Source organism: Triticum urartu, chromosome 7A, assembly GCF_056163025.1.
Source record: "Triticum urartu cultivar PI428250 chromosome 7A, HENAU_Tu73, whole genome shotgun sequence".
Classification (NCBI taxonomy): Eukaryota; Viridiplantae; Streptophyta; class Magnoliopsida; order Poales; family Poaceae; genus Triticum; species Triticum urartu.
This window is the reverse complement of record NC_141879.1, coordinates 14,538,624-14,557,949: the sequence shown is the minus strand read 5'-3', so window position 1 is coordinate 14,557,949 and position 19,326 is coordinate 14,538,624. Positions and strand designations below refer to the sequence as shown.

General features: G+C 45.1%; 1 protein-coding gene and 1 long non-coding RNA gene across 2 annotated transcripts; one reads left to right on the top strand and one right to left on the bottom strand.

Moving 5' to 3' along the window:
* Positions 1-5,982: 5,982 nt before the first annotated feature.
* Positions 5,983-7,717, bottom strand: LOC125524097 (F-box protein At5g49610-like). Its single transcript, XM_048689178.2, has 2 exons — positions 7,595-7,717; positions 5,983-7,491 (listed from the first exon to the last, which is right to left on the bottom strand). Exon 2 carries the CDS (start codon positions 7,447-7,449, stop codon positions 6,199-6,201), a length of 1,251 nt encoding a protein of 416 aa, XP_048545135.2. The 5' UTR covers positions 7,450-7,491; positions 7,595-7,717; the 3' UTR covers positions 5,983-6,198.
* Positions 7,718-18,037: 10,320 nt separating this feature from the next.
* LOC125522280 (uncharacterized) lies at positions 18,038-19,071 on the top strand. Its single transcript, XR_015610919.1, has 2 exons — positions 18,038-18,473; positions 18,600-19,071. It is a non-coding gene; the product is annotated as an uncharacterized LOC125522280 (long non-coding RNA).
* Positions 19,072-19,326: the final 255 nt, after the last annotated feature.

Below are 19,326 nucleotides of genomic sequence, written 5' to 3'. Positions count from 1 at the left end.
TCCACATAGATAAGTTCTATCGCATCATATTTTTGTCACGTCCTCTTTTTTAATAAGAAGGCTTTCTTTTTTAGCTCAAAGGTGTTGCATTTTATCCTATCATCTTGTTGAGAACCGAGTTCAAAACCGAAAGGAACCAATCCAACGAAATACAAAACCAAGTTTTATCAATAGCGTGCATCCAACGAAATACAAAACCAAGTTTTATCATGTACAATTTAGCGGCTTTATCATATTATTGAGGCCAGTGATGGTGATTTGTGATGCAAATAAATTAGCGATGCGTCTTAGCCTAAATTTTGTTAGCATCATCGTCTTGCGCCTCCTTGCCTTCCCGGTAGTGGCATTTCCGCATTAACCACTAGGGACAACTATACGTCACTGCACTTAGCATACAAGCGCACACCGCAAAATAGGTGTGTCGCCGTGAATCGAACTTGTGATCTATTCATTAAGTCTTAACCGCATTAAACACTAGGGACAACTAACGCATGTGCCTTCATACTTCTTCATTTCTTTTTATTCTTTCTCAGTTCGTTGAAAGCCCCCGGTATAATCGCTTATTTCTGGTTCTCTGGACATTTTTACGGATGGTTTCTTCATTGTTATTTTCCTTCTGTTTCTTGTTCCTTTTTTTTTCTTTTTTTCTTGTTCTTTTTCCTTTGTCTTTTTTTTGTTTCTCTCAAATTCTAAAAAAATCAAATTCGTGAACTTTTTTCAAATTTATTAATTTTTTCTTCAAAATCGATGAAAATTTTCCAAAATCTATGAACAATTTTCTGGGTTTTGATTTTTTTTAAATGATGATCTTGTTCAAATTCGTGAACCTTTTGGTATTCAAGAACATTTTTCACAAAATCTATGAATTTTTTTCAAAAACAATGAAAATTTTAAAATCCATGAACATTTTTGAATTCACAAAAAAAAATTTTGCGAATTTTTTTAGGATTTTTTTCTAAAGTCAGCGGTTGACCATTCCAGCGCCCAGTCAACAGCGAACGAGCGAAGGGACTGTCCAGCCAAAAGCAACATGCCAAGCGAGCACGCGCGTTGGGCAGGCCCAAGTGTGTGGCTGCGTGAGCGCTACTTCCGCAAAGAAGCGCCCTATAGGAGCTCCCCCGGTAGTTTCCCTCTTGGATTCAAATCAGAGACGTTGACGCTTCTGCGTTACTCGTTTCAACTTGGCACTTGAAGATGCTCGGATGGCCCCTGCTGATTGCCGTTGGTAGTTTACTCATAAATGTATCATGATCTAGTAAGTTTATCACTGATCAATTTTCCAAGCCATGTACATTCCAGTAATGTTTTGTCAAATGTGGTGATGGCTTAATTATTATAGTAGTTGCTTGTGATTAAATGAGAGATACAAATTTATTTTATCTTTTGTTTTTGTGCCAGCTATACTTTTCTATGGAAAAGTGAAGATAAAGAATAGAATAAATTTAGAGGAGTGCTATTATATACCTACGACAAAGCACATACTATTTTAGTATGACACTAGTTAGTGTCATATCTAAAGCAATCATCATCAGTTCTCAACCAGCTCCTATATATATCTAGGTAGTTAGTGACACTATGCCTGTGAGCTTTACTGCCCTCCGGAACTCGGATTGGGAGTTCATAGTGGACAAATACTTAATCAGGTTCGATGCTTGGGTTGGTAATGCTGCTTCTATGGGAGGTAGACACACCCTTTTGGATTCGGTGGTCACTCAACTATCTCTCTACCACATGTCAATGTGGTTGATGAATAAGACCTTTGTGGAAAAGTTGGATAAACATAGAAAGAGATTTTTCTGGCAGGGTGCCAATAAAAAACGTCGATATCATTTGGTTCGATGGAGCAGAATTTGTAGGTCTAAAGAGAAGGGTGGACTGGGTATCAAAGACCTACGCAAACAAAACATCAGTCTTATGCTTAAATGGTGGTGGAAATTGGATACCCAACATGGGATTTGGCAAGATGTTGTGAAAGCTCGCTACTTAAGAAATCAGACAGTTGCGACTGTTGAGGTCCGCTTCAATGACTCACCTTACTGGAAAAATCTCTTGAAAATCAAGGATCTGTATATGATTGGGAGGAGGATACATACGGGATCTGGTGATTTGGCACGATTATGGAAGGACTCCATCAACGGGCTGACTCCGTTCATGGACCAGTATCCTAGGCTCTACAACATTTGCGTGGCACAGAATTGCACGCTGGATAAACTGAAGAATGTAGTTTGTGCTGACTTTTTCCGTAGAAGATTGGATGATGATTTGACAAAACAATGGCTGTCTCTACAGAGCTTTGTTCGTAAGCTGAATTTGTCCGGAGACAAAGATTCTGTGTACTGGGGGTTGAATAAATCAGGTAAATTCACTACCAAGTCCATGTACAAGTGGTTGGAGCGACCACTTAGTGGATGCGCCTATAAGTGGATTTGGAAAGCTAAACTTCCTCTTAAAATACAAATCTTCCTTTGGCAACTTGCTCAAGATGCGGTACTTACTAGGCATGTGATGCGCCAGCGAAAGTGGCAAGGGAACCCTGAGTGTTCCTTTTGTCATCAGATTGAAACGTCCCAGCACTTATTCTTTGGTTGCTCTGTAGCTAAGGTTGTTTGGCGGTCGATTGGGGTCACGCTGGGGACAGATTTGTGCCCTAGTAATTACTGGCAATTTTTTGTTTGGGGCTACTCTTTCTTACCTGGATACGAATCCTTTTATACTGTGGCGCTTGGGGCGGTCACTTGGGCCATCTGGTTGGCTCGTAACAGAGCTACGTTTGAGAATAAAATGATCAAATCTCCTTTTGAGATTGTCTTTACGACAGTGTCTTTTCTCTTATATTGGGCAGGTTTGCAGGCGGGGGAAGACATCAAGCAACTTCGAGCGGGTGCTGAAATGATTCGTAACGGGACCGTGCTGCTGATGAGGGCCTGCGAGGCGTCCAAGTGATGTGCAGTGCTGGTTTCGGCTCGTTTTCTTCTTCTGCGTCTACTTCGATGAAGATCTCCTGTGGTGGTTGTTTTGTTACTAGGACTATTTTAACTCCGCTTTGAGATACTATGTGAGATCGCTCAAAACTCTGCTTTTGTAATAGGGCTAGTCTCACTTTGGTGCTGCTTAGGTTTTCGCCCCATAACACTCGTTTCGATGGCGGGCGAGTGTGGTGGGTTTCCTAGCAGTGCGTTGAACTCGCTCTCCCCTTCTCCCTATTCTTGGACTTTCCGTCGAACTTTGTATTTCCGTTCTAAGTAATGGAAAGGGGGTTTGCCCGGTTCAAAAAAAAAAAATCAGTTCTCAACCAGCTCCGAGCTTTTCTTGGAATAAAATGGCAATCTTGATTAATTCATCTCTTCTCAGGTCATACTGTCTATTCTCATTCTAGAATCAAGATCATCACATCCCAAACACATAGAACAATGCTGATTGAACCGGCTCAATTAGTGTAGCAACACAATCTAATCATCCAACAATATAACATTTGGGGCACATATGTTCGTTTCAACCAAATATACTTTACTTTCATCCATCTTCAGCTTCAGCGAAATATAAACAGAGTACCTACTCTCACAAGTAACACTGTGGGAATAAAGATAACGTTATCCATTGCACATCTTAATTAACCCCGCTACAAAATTCTGTCTCGGAAAATTATTAATCTGCAGCCCGAAAATCCATGATCTTTTGCATCACAAAACAAAATTATAAAGGTATCACCACAATGTATATATAAGGGAAAAAAGGGATAGATCGTATTGATTCACCTGGTTGATAAGTGTTGCGGAGCGGGAGACGAACTGGATTTCCATGCCTTCAAGGACATGCTCATCCTGCACCTTTTCAGACAAAGCTAGATGGTCGCTACATCGAACATGTCGACATTCTTCTTTCTTCTCACTGCTGTCATCTCCCAGCTCGGTTCAGTTCAAACATGGCCTAGCAGTCAGAAAACTAGAGGAGTTCGCTGCTACATAGAGACGGATGAAAGTAATCTGTTGTAACATATCAATTCTTCTCTGAAAGGAACTCCAGAAATTCTCAGAGCTTCTGCTAAAACTGGAGAGGTCAGCTGGCGCTCGACCTGTTCTCGATGATGGCCAACCAAACAAGGAGGTGTTCCAACAAATGATAAGCAAGGCAGAGCTGTTCCCTGGTCAAAAGCTTGTGACATTGCAATGTTCAGATACATGGTAATATACAAAATTGTTCCATCCTAGATGGGGCGCACAGTTTGCACAAGCGAAAGCTGATTGCAGTTACTACCAGATGCAGCCTGAATCCTTCCCGATCCTCCAGTCAAGATCAAGATAATAAGAACCTGGCAAACACAACCTCCAGGGTCATTTTCTTCAAGGGAGATCAAGGAAGAGCATCCATCTATTAATCATAGGCTGGCAGTTTATAAGAAAAATTTAAACAAACTTGTTTTGCACAAAGATAAGAAGCCTGTCATATCTGCACCTTCCCTTTCATATCAACCAAAGTAAGTTTCTGAAACAAGAACTCCAGACAGCAGGCAGCTGGCAGAATATTCAACTCCAGATAGCTCTAGTCTAGTTGAAATAAACGATCTGAGAACAAACAATATTCTTCTGTTGTACTACTACATTTTCTCAAGGTAGCTGCGTGGTACCTGGAGTGTGCCATGTTCTTCCCAGGCACCTGAAAAGAGGCGCCTGTCTGTCCTTTTTGTTGCCGCCTGCAACAAGTTTGACATACATATGACGAGCAGTTTTCCCAGCTTCCATTCTGTAGCTACCACTCTTGTTTGAATCTTTGCTGCCATTTCATGTAGGGAAGGTCTCCAGAAAGACACCTTCTGTTCTTGGTTAATTAATTCACCGATGCTATCTAAAAAGAGAAGGATACGGGAGTTCACTTTGGATCCAATCCAAGGAACTGAAGATATACAGGTAGGGATAAAACAAAAATCACTAGACCAAGATTTGTATGATCTATACAGGTAGGGGAAAATACTAAAATCACTCGACCAGGATTATGTATGATTTATACAGGTAGGGGAAAAACTAAAATCACTAGACCAAGATTATTTGTGATATTAGTTGGGATTCAACCCTCTGCTCATTGCGGCAAATGTTTAGACTGACAAATGGGTGGCTGGCTCTTTATGAATATAAAACTGCTACACGCGTCTGACTCATTCCATGCCAATTTTAAAATAAATACATCATCAGTTCTGGAGCAGCTCGGAGGTTTTCTAGGAATAAATGACATTCCAGGGTCCTAAAAAGAACATTCAAGAATCAGGAATCGCCACATCACAAACATACACAGAAACAACGCTGGTTAAGCCGACTCAAACAGGGTAGCGAGCAACACAGCCAAAGCAATCAACCACACCAAGATATATATACATATATATATATATGTATGTATGTATATATTGGAAAAATTCATCCTACCACCCGGTGGTAGTTACCCCATATGTCTCATATACTACCATGTGGTACTATATATACTACTTTATTATTTTAAATATATTCATATAATATATCTAAGATATTTCAAAACAAGTTACATGAAAAAATTGCATATGAGCCCATAGTTTTTGTTATATTTGTGAAATACGTACATATTTGTACGTAAAAAAGAGCATACTCATAACATGGTATATACTACCTAAAAATTAGTATATATACTACCTAATCATTGTTATATACTACATACTACACGTACATACTCTTGATTTTGACAGATACTACATACAACATACAAAACGCAAGTGGTGGTAACTACCACCGCTTGTAGGAAACATTTGTCCTATATATATATGTATGTATATGTATGTATGTATGTATGTATTTCTCTGTGATTAACAGATCCAAAGCTCTACTGAATTCATTAGCTTCAACAAACACACATAAAAAGAACTTGCTCAAAGGCGGTGTTTTATGAAAATACTTAATGAATAATGTCAACTAGACATTTTCAATAGTAACCAGTCTGATTGACCCTTTCACAACACTAGCAGGTTCACAATCTGCAACAAAATTTAGGATAACCATAATAAACTGATTGTTATGGAAAGGAAGAGCAATTACAGTAGAATTTAGCCACATGGAACGACTAACACATGCCCAGAACAACAACCAGTGCTAGCTAGGCAAAACAGGCCAAGAGTAACATTGTTCTTTGGAAATTCAGTGGCATGATTGAAGCAGATTCCAATGTGCACAGACAAATTGTTCAGCCAAAAGAAGAGACGGTTCTTGGAGGAAGCACTGGCGTGGCTTGAGGTAAAGCTACTGCCCATCTGCATGACTCTGAGAACAGAGGAACATAGGGTAGAAACCGTTTTGGTTTTGTAATGCCTTTCTCAAGATTAAGGATACAATCAACTTTCTGATGTTGCATGTCATACGCTACCAAGGTATCACCTCCAGATGACATCAAGAAAACGGTGTCACAATCTGGATGAATCTCAGCCACCCTGTACTTCTCCCCAATCATGCCCATAAGCCCATTGATGTTGGCAGAACGCTTCAGAACCAATTCTTTACTGTCATGATCCTTGAGGCACCAAAGTGTTATCCCAGAACCTAGGATTTCATTACTATCATTGACTGAAACCGTTGAAGCTACAACATAGTGTAAGCACCCCTGCGACACTCCAATCGTGGAAGATCTTCGGCCGTACTGCACAGGGATAGTCTTCCACACTTCCCCCTCCGCGTCCACCACCATCAGCACGTACTTGTTGTTGAAGCCCATCAGGTTGCCAATCAAATACATCATACCGCCGACGAAGACACATTTACTATGGAGCGGCACCACTTTCTCAACCATCCTACCACTCCTGAATCTCCATGCTCCTGTCCGCGACGAGTAGATGTTCACTCCTGTGATGTAAGCTCCCGGAACGGTCTGCTCAAAGTGAAGAACGTTGAAATGGGATGAGACTGCCGTATCAAAAGCAAGACTTGTGGTACAGCAATATCTGCTTGCGGGCACAGGCGGCCTAGGGGGCAGTTCCACCCACCTCCCAGTGGCGGGATTGCACACTAGAAAACAGAAATCATCCCAACTCTCCATCTTCTTCTTGAAGCCACAGTAGAGAAGGAGGCCATTGCAGGCGTCCAACTGGGTGATGCCGCCGTACTTGTTATTGTGCAGGTAAGGGATGGAAAGGTTGAACGGGGCTGCGCTGTCGCCAGAGACACTGGCGAAGTGGTGGCCGATCCTGTTGTTGATGGTCATGTAGAAGAAGCCAGCGAGGGTCTGGGGTAGCTTCTTGCGGTTGGCGGGGTCAGTGATGAGGTCGCGCCAGGACACGGAGACGCACTTAAAGCGGTGGACGGATCTGACGGGGAGGCGGGAGAGGATCTCCAGGATGAGGTCGTCGGTGAGCAGGGGCAGGCCGACCGTTGGCCCCGGATGGCTGTCCAGCCTCGGCTTGGTGTTCCTCTCCAAGAGCTCCCCTTTCTCCGCCTCCTCCATGGAGCGGGAGCGGAAGCAGAAGGGCCTGGGCAGGGGTCAGATCTGCAGATGGAGAGAGGGAATCACGAATCAGGCCAAAGAAAATCAGGTAGTAGCTGGTGGTGGTGACCTCTTCCTCGCCGTGGTGATTCGGGAAAGGTAGTACCTTGGTTTGGTTTAGGGCGGCGACGGGCGGCGGGGATGCAGCCGGCGGCGACGAGCTTCTGGGAGCGACACAGACAGGAGGACGCTCAAGAAAGCTTTTCTTCTCCAGCCGGACTGAAAAAAAATAAAAAGCCCAGTCCAGTTGGAGGTGTGACTCACTATTTTTTAACCTTCGATATTACTAGTAAGCTTGCACGTGCAAATGCACGTCAACACTGACACACATTATATTATTAAACATCTATAGTTCTAAAATAATGTATATGTGCTATTTGTGCAAATGAATGAATGAAAAGGTGATCTATATAATGTGCAAGGATTGCATCTAAAATGGTAAGTACAATATTTTGCAAAATATTCCTGGAATAAAAAGTTAATTATTTCAAGTGCATGATTTCACCATTCACACAAAACGAAGTGATGATTTGGATAGTTTACACAAAATGTACCAAAAAACATTCCCACAACATGTGGGGATTCATTTAGTTTAACTAAAATCAACAACCATTTCTTTAAATTCGAAAGGTGCTTCGTCTCTGCACTTGAAAACCTTCATAGCATATGAAATTTAGATAGATACACAAAATGTGTGTGCTCATGTCCTTGCATGTTGGAAACAAGCATCAACAACATTTACACTCTTGTAGAGGAAATAGTGTTTGGGCAATCAACAATCAGTCACATGGTCTCCTCTACATTGGATCCAAAAAGAAAAGGAAGATTGAATGGAACTGAAACTCACAAATAGGTAGACATGTTTTCAATCTGTTGGCTAGAATTTGACAAATGCACTTGTCAGGAGTACTCTATCAATTATCTTTATCTTCTCAAGATTAAGCACTTTAGCTGAGGCGAAGAAACGAAGCAAGACGATGCCATTTTTGAGCATGCTCTTGGTTGTCACCAATGAACCTACAACATCCATCACACGCATTATAAAGACGATGACACACAAACACATGCACACGTATTATTGTGAAACCTGACCAACTTTGAAAGCATGATCCTCTGTCCCCACTTTATACTGATTCTCATCTTTTAACCATTCTTTACACAGTGAGACAAAACTTACATGTGTCTGAGAAAGAAAAAACACTTTGAAATGTGACCATCCACATTGTCATCTTTGGTTAGAACTTAAGGTCCTTTGAGTATCAGGTCCAGCTTGCCCACAGAAAAAGCTATCTTAAAATCTCCAAAAGCTGTCCAAAAGAAAGAGGAACAATCTCACAAAACAAGTGAAACATTGGTGTTAATTTTTTAGAAGGATACATGCATCTATATGCATCTTATCGATGCCAATTTGAAAAACTGATTTACAGAAGTACCTTTCATGTGTACAAAACGCTGAAGAATTTGAACATGAACAGCCTGATACAGTACAGTAAGGACAGCGAGCACTAACAATTCACAAAAGTATATTTTCCTATACACACTCTGTTGCGGGTTAATAAAAAACGGAATATACTCAGCTGTGGGATCGATCTTCAAATTACCTTCAATTGGTTACAACCTAAAGAAGCTAGAACAACTAATCTAGTACTGCTATTTCATAAAAAATTTAACCATCACAAGCTAGAACAACCGATCTAGCTTAAGAAACCTACACAACTCATAATTTCATACGCTCATAGTAATCATCCATAGCCAGTAATTCTTCCTTTGCGTACATGCATTACCACTGAAGTAAACTGTAGCTAATAATTAGAAAGTTAGACCAAATTACGAATCACCATTACAAAGTATAACCGATTATTGGCACTGGAACATTTTTCAGGCGGAACCTAAAGAAGTACCACCATAGAAATTTCTAATAGTAAGGAATTTTTCCATTCTTGGTCGGTGAATCACATACGGATGGCATCAAACCAATTGAAAAGGGTAAATAGGTATACCTAAAGCATTCTTTTATTTGCCAACACCAGTGCTTCCTCAAAGCGCCTGCTCACTGCTGTCCCTTAAATATCAAATGATTGCTTTGCTGCCTGTTGGAGCAGCAATTTCTGCAAAATCGACAGCACCAGATGCAAACACTCCATTAGCCTTTAAATCCAAATTGAAAAAAATAGTGAATCAATCCAGCCAAGCAAGGTAGGACAAGCCAAGATGTACAAGGTTCACGGCAAGCTGTGTGCCCGGAATCCATCCAGCTGCCTGAGTGCTTGCTTATGTAGCCGGCCAGAAGGTTCAGACCAACGTCTACGCGTAAAATCAATCAGCAGCTTGCTTAGCTTGCAGCTGTACGTACGTGTTCTGCTCTCGGGAAGATCCAAGCCAAGTGCCTCAAATCCAACATACCCAGGCATATGGAGGGCGCTAACTGGCGGGATGCAGACACCATGGTCGCCCACGTGATGCCGTCGTTGAAGGGAATTTTCCGTCGAACACCTCACGTAGGCGAGCAACGGCGGAGGGAGACCAGGCGCAACACCTGTGGCGACGATGTGGGTGTGCACGGCGGCGACCTCGACAGTGTCGGCGGAGTCCATGAGGAGGGAGATGTAGACGTCCTCGTCGGCCGTGACGCCGAGCAAGTCCAGTAGGTAGGAGCTCTAGATCAAAAGTAGAATTTAGGATTTGTAATGGAGGCGCAATGCATCGGGTCTGCAACAACATACCAAATTTTCCTCTCCTCTAATCCGGCGACTTGTGAGGTCTCGTTCTGGGTAGGGATAGGGAAGATGATAAGAGGGGAGATGATACGAGGGGATGGGAGGTGCTGCCGGCGCACTCGTCGGTTCTGCGGAGGAGGATCAGGCGGCGGCGTGGGTCGCGGCCTTGCAATTAGCGAGCGAGGGGATCCGCTTGCGATCACTTTCCTCTTTTTTTCACCCTCTGCGTGATTGTAGGGATTGCATAGGTGCGGGGCAGAGATTCCTATTCCTCTACGGTGAAGCATGTTCAGCCAACGTAAAATACTAAATGCACACCAGAGAATAGATTAAATTAAGGTTAGCTGTTAGATTAAGGTTAGCGGGTCTAATCGTACGGTGACAATTAAGCTGTGTACGTCTGCCGTGTGGCTTTAAGAAAGAATTAGTTTGATTGTTTATTAGTAGTGGAGATATGCAAACAATGCCTATAGAACTACAAACGAGCTACAACTACAACTCATTCATAGATTTATTTATTATTCATATATTAAACGAGCTAAAACTACATCTGAAAATAAAAATCACATATACTGCAAACTAATATATCTACTTCTTGTCCGAGGGGATCGGGATCACCCCTTCGCCAGAACGACCGGCCTCGTGGTCATTGGCGGCATGAGGCATCTGCGTGTCCTCGTCTACATAGGTCTTCTTCGGCTCTTGGTCATGAATGAAGATCCTGTGGTGGTTCGTCGACACCACCCGCTCATCCTCCATGGACTCCAGAATGGCACGCATTTCAGCAATGAGGGACGGGCCGTCATGGAGCTCAACGAGGGCGGCAGCGTTCGTGCGCTCCGCCTCGAGCCGCACCTCCCCCACGAGGTGCTCCTCCAACATTTAAGAGGCAGAAGTACTCCCACACGTCCTCCATTAAGAGGTGGGTGTGATGCCGGCCCGCCGACAATGCTGTCGCCATCTCCAATCTGGGCCCAACTGGGTCGACCGCCATAACCACCTTCTCCAAACCTTCCCCCTCCTCGTCCAAGCCTTCTCTAGACGGGTTTTTTCCCCCACCGGGTTTGAACCTTCCCTAAACCTGTTTTTCGTGTTTCTTTAGCTTTTTCTTCTTTTTATTAGTTTTCTTTTTTCTTTTACATTTCTATTTTATTTTTGTTTTTTTCTTTCTTTCATTTTTTCACATTCACAAACCTTTTTAAATTTTGTAAACTTTGTTTTCCAGATCACTAATATTTTTCAATTCATGTACTTTTATGAAATTGTGAACAATTTCAAAATTTGTGCACATTATTAAAAACTTGTCAACATTTTTGGAATATGATAATAATTTTTGAATTTGTGAAAAACAATTCAAACTCGCAAAAATACCTTCAAAAATCGTGAACATATTTTTCAAACTTGTGCACATTTTTTGGAATTGAAAATATTTTTCAAATTATTATCAGTCCGCTATACATTGGAGTTCTACAGGATGGCGGTTTGACCCACAATGTTGTATGACGTTGAGTATTGACCGACTAAAAGGCGACATGTTCAACAGCTAGTTGGGCGGAGATGAGTATGTTGAGATGGATGTGTGGCCACGCGAGGAAGGATCGAGTCCGGAATGATGATATACGAGATAGAGTTGGGGTAGCATCAATTGAAGAGAAGCTTGTTCAACATCATCTGAGATGGTTTGGGCATATTCAGCGCAGGCCTCCAAAAGTTTCAGTGCATAGCGGACGGCTAAAGCGTGCGAAGAATGTCAAAAAAGGTCGGGGTAGATCGAATTTGACATGTGAGGAGTCCGTAAAGAGAGATCTAAAGGATTGGAGTATTACTGAAGAACTAGCTATAGACCGAGGTGTGTGGAAGCTTGCTATCCATGTGCACGAAGCATGAGTTGGTCGCGAGATCTTATGGTTTTCACCTCTAGCTACCCCAACTTGTTTGGGACTAAAGGCTTTGTTGTTGTTGAAAATATTTTTCAAATTCATGATTTTTTTGAATTGGTGAACATTTTAATGGAATTCGCGAACAATGTTTTGATAATCACGAAGACTTTTGAACCACAGTGAACATTGTTTGATGTTAGTGGAAAAATTCTGAACTCACGGACATTCTTCTAACTTCATGGACATCTTTTGACTTCGTGAACAGTTTTTGAAAACTGTGAACATTTTCCGAATTCATGAGTATATTATTTCCAAATCATGAATATTTTTGGAAATTTGTGGACCTTCTTTTCAAGTTCATAAAAACAAAATAAACTCATGAAATATTTTTAATCCACATTTTTGGTAAAAAATTTGCAAACATTTTCTGAAATTCATGAACATTTATTGAATTCGTGACATTATTTTCAATTACACCAAAATTTGTTTTGAAATAGGTTAGTTTTATGAATACAAGAATTGTCTTCAATATTAAAAATATTTTTTGAATGTACAAACATTTTTTGAATGCAAGAGCATTTTCAAATTGTTGAAGATATTTTAAATTCGCTTTTACAAAAAAATTATGAACTATATGAAGCCAAAACCCCAAAAAAAGAAAGGCAAAACAGGGCATATAGGCCGGCCCAAATCATGCAAGGGAGGTGTGGCGTTTGTGCCCTCTCGCACGGTTGCTGAAATGCACTGTAATGGGCGCCTACAGCGCTAAATAGGAAATGCCTCTCGCACGGCCAGGTTGCAAAATAGAAGTTGTATAAAAAAGGTCGCTAAATAGATGACTCCTTTTTTATACCTTTTTCTTACTTTTTGAAATTTCGCCTCATGACGCTTTATGACGATGTCAACGGAGGTACATCATGGATTACATAAGAGAAAATTCATTATGAGACTCATAAGAATATTTTGCCAATTGATGCGCCACTTGATTTGCTTCTCTCAAGCAGTGATGAAACAAAATACCAGTAATCATATGTGCTCTAGTAAAACCCCTTTTTAATCTAGCGAACTCTATTCTAAAATGGAAAGCATACAGACTAGCCCAGAGGCCACCGCCTTCTTCCCACCTCCGGGACTCAGCGCCGCATCGCCGTTGGTCCCAGCTCACTCCTTGTAAGGAGGTCGCGGGCGCAATAGCCACCAGCACCGCCACCACTGTCGCATGCGCAGGCCGCACCCTGCAGCGTCAGCGGCAGATTTCTCAGAAAATGTCCACGCCTTCGGAATCTCCTAGCTTTCTACGACGCAGCTCAACTTCTCCAGGAGCATGCCAGTTTTCGCAAGCTGCTGGAGGTCTTCATCGTCTGCTGTGACGACAGGTTCGTGTCCTCTGCGGTTTAGAGATTTTTTCGTGTGAATTTTATCGCTAGTTAAGCGACTAACTTTGCACTCGAATTTCTAACAGTTGGAGATTTAGCGAGGCCACTGCCCCTTACAAGCATACAAGGCTCAGATTGCCAAGTCTACACACCACTTTTCAATTTCAGTATGAGTGTGAATCGGCATGCTAGCAGCAGGAATTCTGACATGGTAAATTCGTTGCTTATCATCCTCCGAGGTTCTCATTAGCATACCAAACAGCTCGTTTGATGGTAGTTACTAGTTCAAATTTGTGTCCTCGGAGTACTTCAAACTAGCATGATTAGTCCAATGGAGATGTTGGGTGGCGCCCTACCGGCGCGTGGTGGGAGAAGCCAGTGTGCGGGAACTTCGCCAGGTGGGCACGGTTGGTTGGCATGGCCAAAGCGGTGAAGCATGGGTGAAATTGTGTAGAAAAGGTGTGGTGGTGCGGCGGCAGCTAGCAGGTTGGGTGTCTATGTTGGAATTGATCTCACGGTAAACAAACCATGAGAAAAATAAGAGAGACAAAGTCTCCACCCTCTCACAAATGTGCCTTGATCGGGAGCACATATATAACAACTTTTGGTTCTGGTCCCATGTACCTAGCACACACATATATAAGAAAAAGGGGGGGAGGGGGGGGGGGGTGTTGTTACAAATAACAGAACCACGATCAAAGCCTCCTAACTGCCGATCCTAAATGTGTGGTTAGGTACGTGAAGGCGCTATGGATCTGCTCTGATTGCCATGGCAACCAGATTAGGAAGGCGATGGAGGTAGGGGATCGAGAGGTAGGAGACGACGGCGGGTCGGACTAGGGACCAAAAGGAGGCCGGGACGACTGGCGTGCTGGGTCGTGTGGGCAGCGCGATCGTTTGCCCGGACGTGTGGGCGATTTTGCCACACACCGGACGTGCGGGCTGTGGCTGCACGCACCCGGACGCGGTCGTGCGGGCGGGGTCGTCTCCGTATCACACAGGGCGTGCGAAACAACCACCTAATACACCACACGTGTAACAGTTATCGGCGTCCTATATTTTTGGTTTAGAGTATGCAGACATAATCAAAGAAGGTAAGAAGAGAGTCTAGATAAATTTATCTATCCGTGCTTGGAAACCGAGTAGGGCCACGTCCCATTTCTTTGCTCTATTTTGCAGGATATATCTTGCGTAGTGGGTGTTTTTTTTACTGGTCTTCTTTACTTCCGCGGCTCTCGGACGATGGACCAGACTTGCTTTGCGAATAAAACTTTGCTCTCGGAAAATAGGAACTGGATGGAAGTATATTAGAGAAGTAAGAGAGGGTGAAATGCATGCAAAAGATGATTAAATTCTCAGAATTGATGCTAGCCCTTTGTGGCTATAAGGACGTACGTCACTCCTCCCTTTGTCTCCCCACCAAGAAAAGGGACTATGGTTTCTACCCCTCGGCGGCGCCGCCGATCTCCCACGTCTCCTATGGCCTTAGGGCCATGGGTGCATGGTGGATCCCGGCCCTTGCCGATGAGAGGGCTCCGTTTTCAGATACTTCTTCAAGTTTTGTTAGGGTTTGTGTCCTATTCAAGAAGACATGACGATGGCGGCTTCTTGAATTTGGAGTAAGGTTCTTCCCTCTATCTCCCCGTCCCAATGGTGTGTCTAGCATCGTCGTAGGGTGTGGAGGAGTGTCTCCGGCAGATCTCGCTGGATTTGATCAGTGGTTTTCTTTGGTGGATATGCTCGGATCCGGTCTTTGTTCGTCTTTTTTCATGTGTCTTCAGGTTGGATCCTTCGGATCTAAGGGCATCTCCAGCCGTTGGCCTCCCAGGAGGGGCAAAAAATCGCCCCTGGGGCGCGCCGGCGCTAAACCGCACACTGGGGGCGTGATGCCCCCCAGTCGCGGCGCCCATATTTTTTTTAAAAATTCAAATACGGCGCAAACACGACTGAAATTTGACGCAAACATCGGCGAGTTCGTTCAAACTTAAACATATTTTACAAAAAAAGAAAAAAAACTTCCGCGGGCTACCCCCGCCGTCTCCCTCGCCGCCCACCTCGCCGCCTACATGCCGAGGAGGCGGTAGAACCGCGTGTAGTCGCCGCCGTCATAGTCGTCGTCGTCGTCGCCGGCCCCGCCTGCGCCTCCGCCGTCCCTGCTGCATCCCTCCCCCGGTTGGCGCGGCGGGTTGGACGGTCCGGGGGCGTCGTCGTCGTCGTCGCTGTCGAGGACCACGACACCGTGCTCGTCCTCGCGCCCATGCTTGCGGGCGGCGATCTCCTCAAGGGCCCGGCGCTGCCGGACCATCTCGTCGCGGAGGTAGTCGTCCCGCGCCCACCGCAGGGCATCCTCGTCGGAGATGCCGCGCCGGGCTATCTCCTCGTACTCCGCGGGGAGGCCGCACTCCGGCTTGGGCTTGACGAGGACGAAGCGGCCGGTGGGTGGGGAGGCGTTGGCGCCGATATGGACGGGAGACGAGGCGATGAGGACGACGAAGAGGCGAGAAGAGAGCCGTGTCGCTGACGCGGCGGGCCCGCGGATTTTTCGCGCCAAAAAAGTTCGCCCGGCGCCCCCGGGCGCCCCCAGCGCGCCGGGTTCGGCCTGGGCCCGCCGGCGCTGTTTTCAGCCCAGGCCGGCGAAAATCGGGCTCCTGGGGGCGCAACTGGGCCGATTTTTCGGCGCCGGCGCAAGAAAAACACCTGGGGAGGCCTTCCTGGGGCGCGGCTGGAGATGCCCTAAACTTCTCTTCATTGGCGGCGGTTACTTTTTTGGGTCGTTGGTCCTATAGGACCTTGGCACGACGAATTCCCAACTGTCTACTATAACAAGTTGTGCCTGGCTCCAGCGAGGGAGGGGTGATGACGGCGGCGCGCCTTCGGCTCGCTTCAGTGCTTGTAGTGGTCGCTAGGTGATCTATGAATCTGAATGTAATTTTTATTATTTCTGGTATTTGTTTTACGGGAAAAGCTTCTGGTCAGCCGGTCGATAATCAAGTTCGTGTCTACCTTCTCGATTAAGTGCCACGCGTCCCCCGTGGATCCCAGCACCACGTTTTTTGCAACCGCACGTCCCTGTCTCGTACGTTATGCCCATTTTCCTCGATCTTTCGCCCCGAATCAGCACCGCAAGGAAACACTCGCCGCGCGCCGGTGGTCGCCGCCCGCCCGCTCCGGCAGTCGTCGTTCGCCTGCAAAGCCAGCCTTCACTGCCCCACTTCCATCCCTTCTTTATTTCTTGGCCTCCTCACCTGTCGAGCCCGGGCAAGCGGGTGCTCCGTCGCTCACATCTCTCCTCTCTACATTTAGATTGGGCAAGCCGTCACCCGACATCGGCGACTGAGATCCACACTTCCATATGGTTGTTCCAGTGGTGCGCGGCGCAGCTAGCGGCCTCTCCGTCGTCGTTGTTGGTGTCGGAGAGTACTTCTTGCTGGATCCGTCCCAGCCTTATACGACATGTTTTTGAAACAAAGCTCTTGTTGCAATAGTCAATGGTGTTTCCATAACAAAGCTCTTGTTGCAAAAAGGGAACATACGCGGAAATGCTTTCAACGTCACCAATGTTTCTGAAACAAAGGTCTTGTTGCAATAATCACCGATGTGTTTCTGAAAATCAGGGGTGGAGCCAGGATTTGGACATGACGGGGGCGAAAAGTCAATGTTCACAACAGTCGTGATACATCATCATAGGTTGAATATTTTTGTTGATTAATGTTACATTAATGTTAACTTAAATTTAGCCCTACAACCACCCGCGTTAAACAAGTTGACTATTTTTCCTTCCAATATAGAAAATCATGTAATGTCTAAGAAAATTGTCTTCATTGTGTCTCAAAAACATTCATGTCTCGAATGGTCGAAAAAGCTTGTTCGGTTGTCGATCGTGGTTGACACTGAAAGAGTTATGACAAACTGCATTAATCTATGGTAGTTTTACTTGTATGAAATAATCGAACGGTTAAATCGGCAAGTGAAGACAAGATTTTTAGGTCTAGATGGTTGCAAGTTTAGACTCAAATTGACCCGTTCTTGACTAGAAAAGACTACAAGATACAAAAATCCACCATTGTGCATATATTAGTCACATCAAATAACTAATCTCGTGGATCCAAAAATGCATAAAAAATCAGAAGCTCTATTTTGTACGCAATGCTAATTAACCAGACTAAGATAATAATTCATGGAAAAAATACTGGTGCACAGTGGTTCCTGCGGCAATTATCTTCAATCCTAGTCGTCTGGCTAGCGGCCGCTAATTGTATTCTGAACTTTTGGTGATCTAATCCGCCTGCCTCTAGTAATATCCAGGCAGAGGACTGTAGATCAGTGGATGGCGCCGTCGTCGTGGCGAGCTGCCGCCCTGGCAGTTTGCAAACGCCCTAGCTGGGCACGCAGGACGGGACTCGGACGGAGGATGGCATGAGCGGCAGCGGCAACGCTCTAAGCAGTTCGGCAGAACACACACGTAGATCAATGAATAGATCGGATCGATCACATATGGGAAACGTTTGGATACGGCAGGCCGGCCGAAGCTTCGCTCCTCACGCACGTCCTTATCGAGCATGCGTGCCACGTCCTCCGCCACACCGCCCTGCTTCCTTATCCTTTTCTCCTTAGCCACACATTTATTGTTGCCAGAACCACCCCCTTCTCTCTTCTACTCTTCCAGCTGTGGCGCCGCAGCGCGCTCGTTCGTGCTCGCCCCGACGCCCTCCCCTGGTAGCTTCCACATTTGTTGTGCTCGCACGAAGCCCCACCGTCCTCCCGCGCGTCGCCGTAGAGCTCCAACCAGAACCAAAAAAAGCTGCAATCGGCGCATCGCCGTCGATGCTGAGCGGAAGCGGCAGCCGAGCGTGCGTGCTACCACGGGGCGTGGAAAAGCTGCATCCGGCTGACGGGGAAGCTGCTACCAGCACTCGCAGAAGCTGCGATGACGACGACCCGCAAGATGGCGACGTGCTGGAACCGGGGAAGCGGGATGCTGGAACCAGCCAAGTTTTTTGCTGCCACCGGTGGTAATTATTGCTGGAAATGGTGTTTTTCTGGCATCGGCGTGGTTTTTGTTGCAACTGGCTTTGATTTTTGCTGGATTTTCTGTTTGTTTTTGCTGGAACCAACAAATGTTGGGTGTGGGTGCCCAGGTGATGAGTTTGGCTGGGACCGGCGGTGAGTTTTTTCTTCGACCAGCAGCTTTTTTTTGCTGGATCCACATTTTTATTTTGGTGCAACGCTCCCTGGAAGAGCTGCATCCAAACGGCAGCAGGGCGGAGCCAACAATGGTGGATCTGTGGCCAGTGGCGTCTTGCAGCAACACCGGCGGTGGTGCGTGATCGCGGGAACAGGAGGCAGCAGTGTCGCTGCATCACGGTCCGGGCGACAAGTTGGGTGCGCCGCGAGATGCATGAAAGTAGAGGGGAATTTTTTCAGTGAGATGCGCGAGGTGGAAGTGTTAGTTAGGAAGAATGAGATTGTACGAATCGATAATCATTGATCGTGTGCATGGTGCACGTATATAGGTATAAGGTGGATCGGCCTCTACTTGTCTCCCAAGATGTACAAATATACGAGGGGAGAGAGAGATACAACGGTATAAATACAGACCCAAGTCCTATATATATGCAGTGTACAACGTACGCTCAACAGGAAGAAGCTTGGAGGCGAATCTGACAGTTGAATATAGTTGCATCGTACGGCTGCGGGCCAACCGGTTGGCCCAAACTTGGACGGTGGTTGCTATCAGTCGCCATCATATATACGCTTAGGTGTGTGGGCTATTGCGCTTTGGCCTTCTATGTTCGGTGTACTGGGTTCAGTGAATATATTTTTATATGGGCTAATGATACAGTTAGCAGCGGCCATTAGCGTTGT

Coding starts and splice junctions, on each gene's coding strand:
- LOC125524097 (XM_048689178.2), bottom strand. CDS start 7,449: ATGGAGGAGGCGGAGAAAGGGGAGCTCTTGGAGAGGAACACCAAGCCG.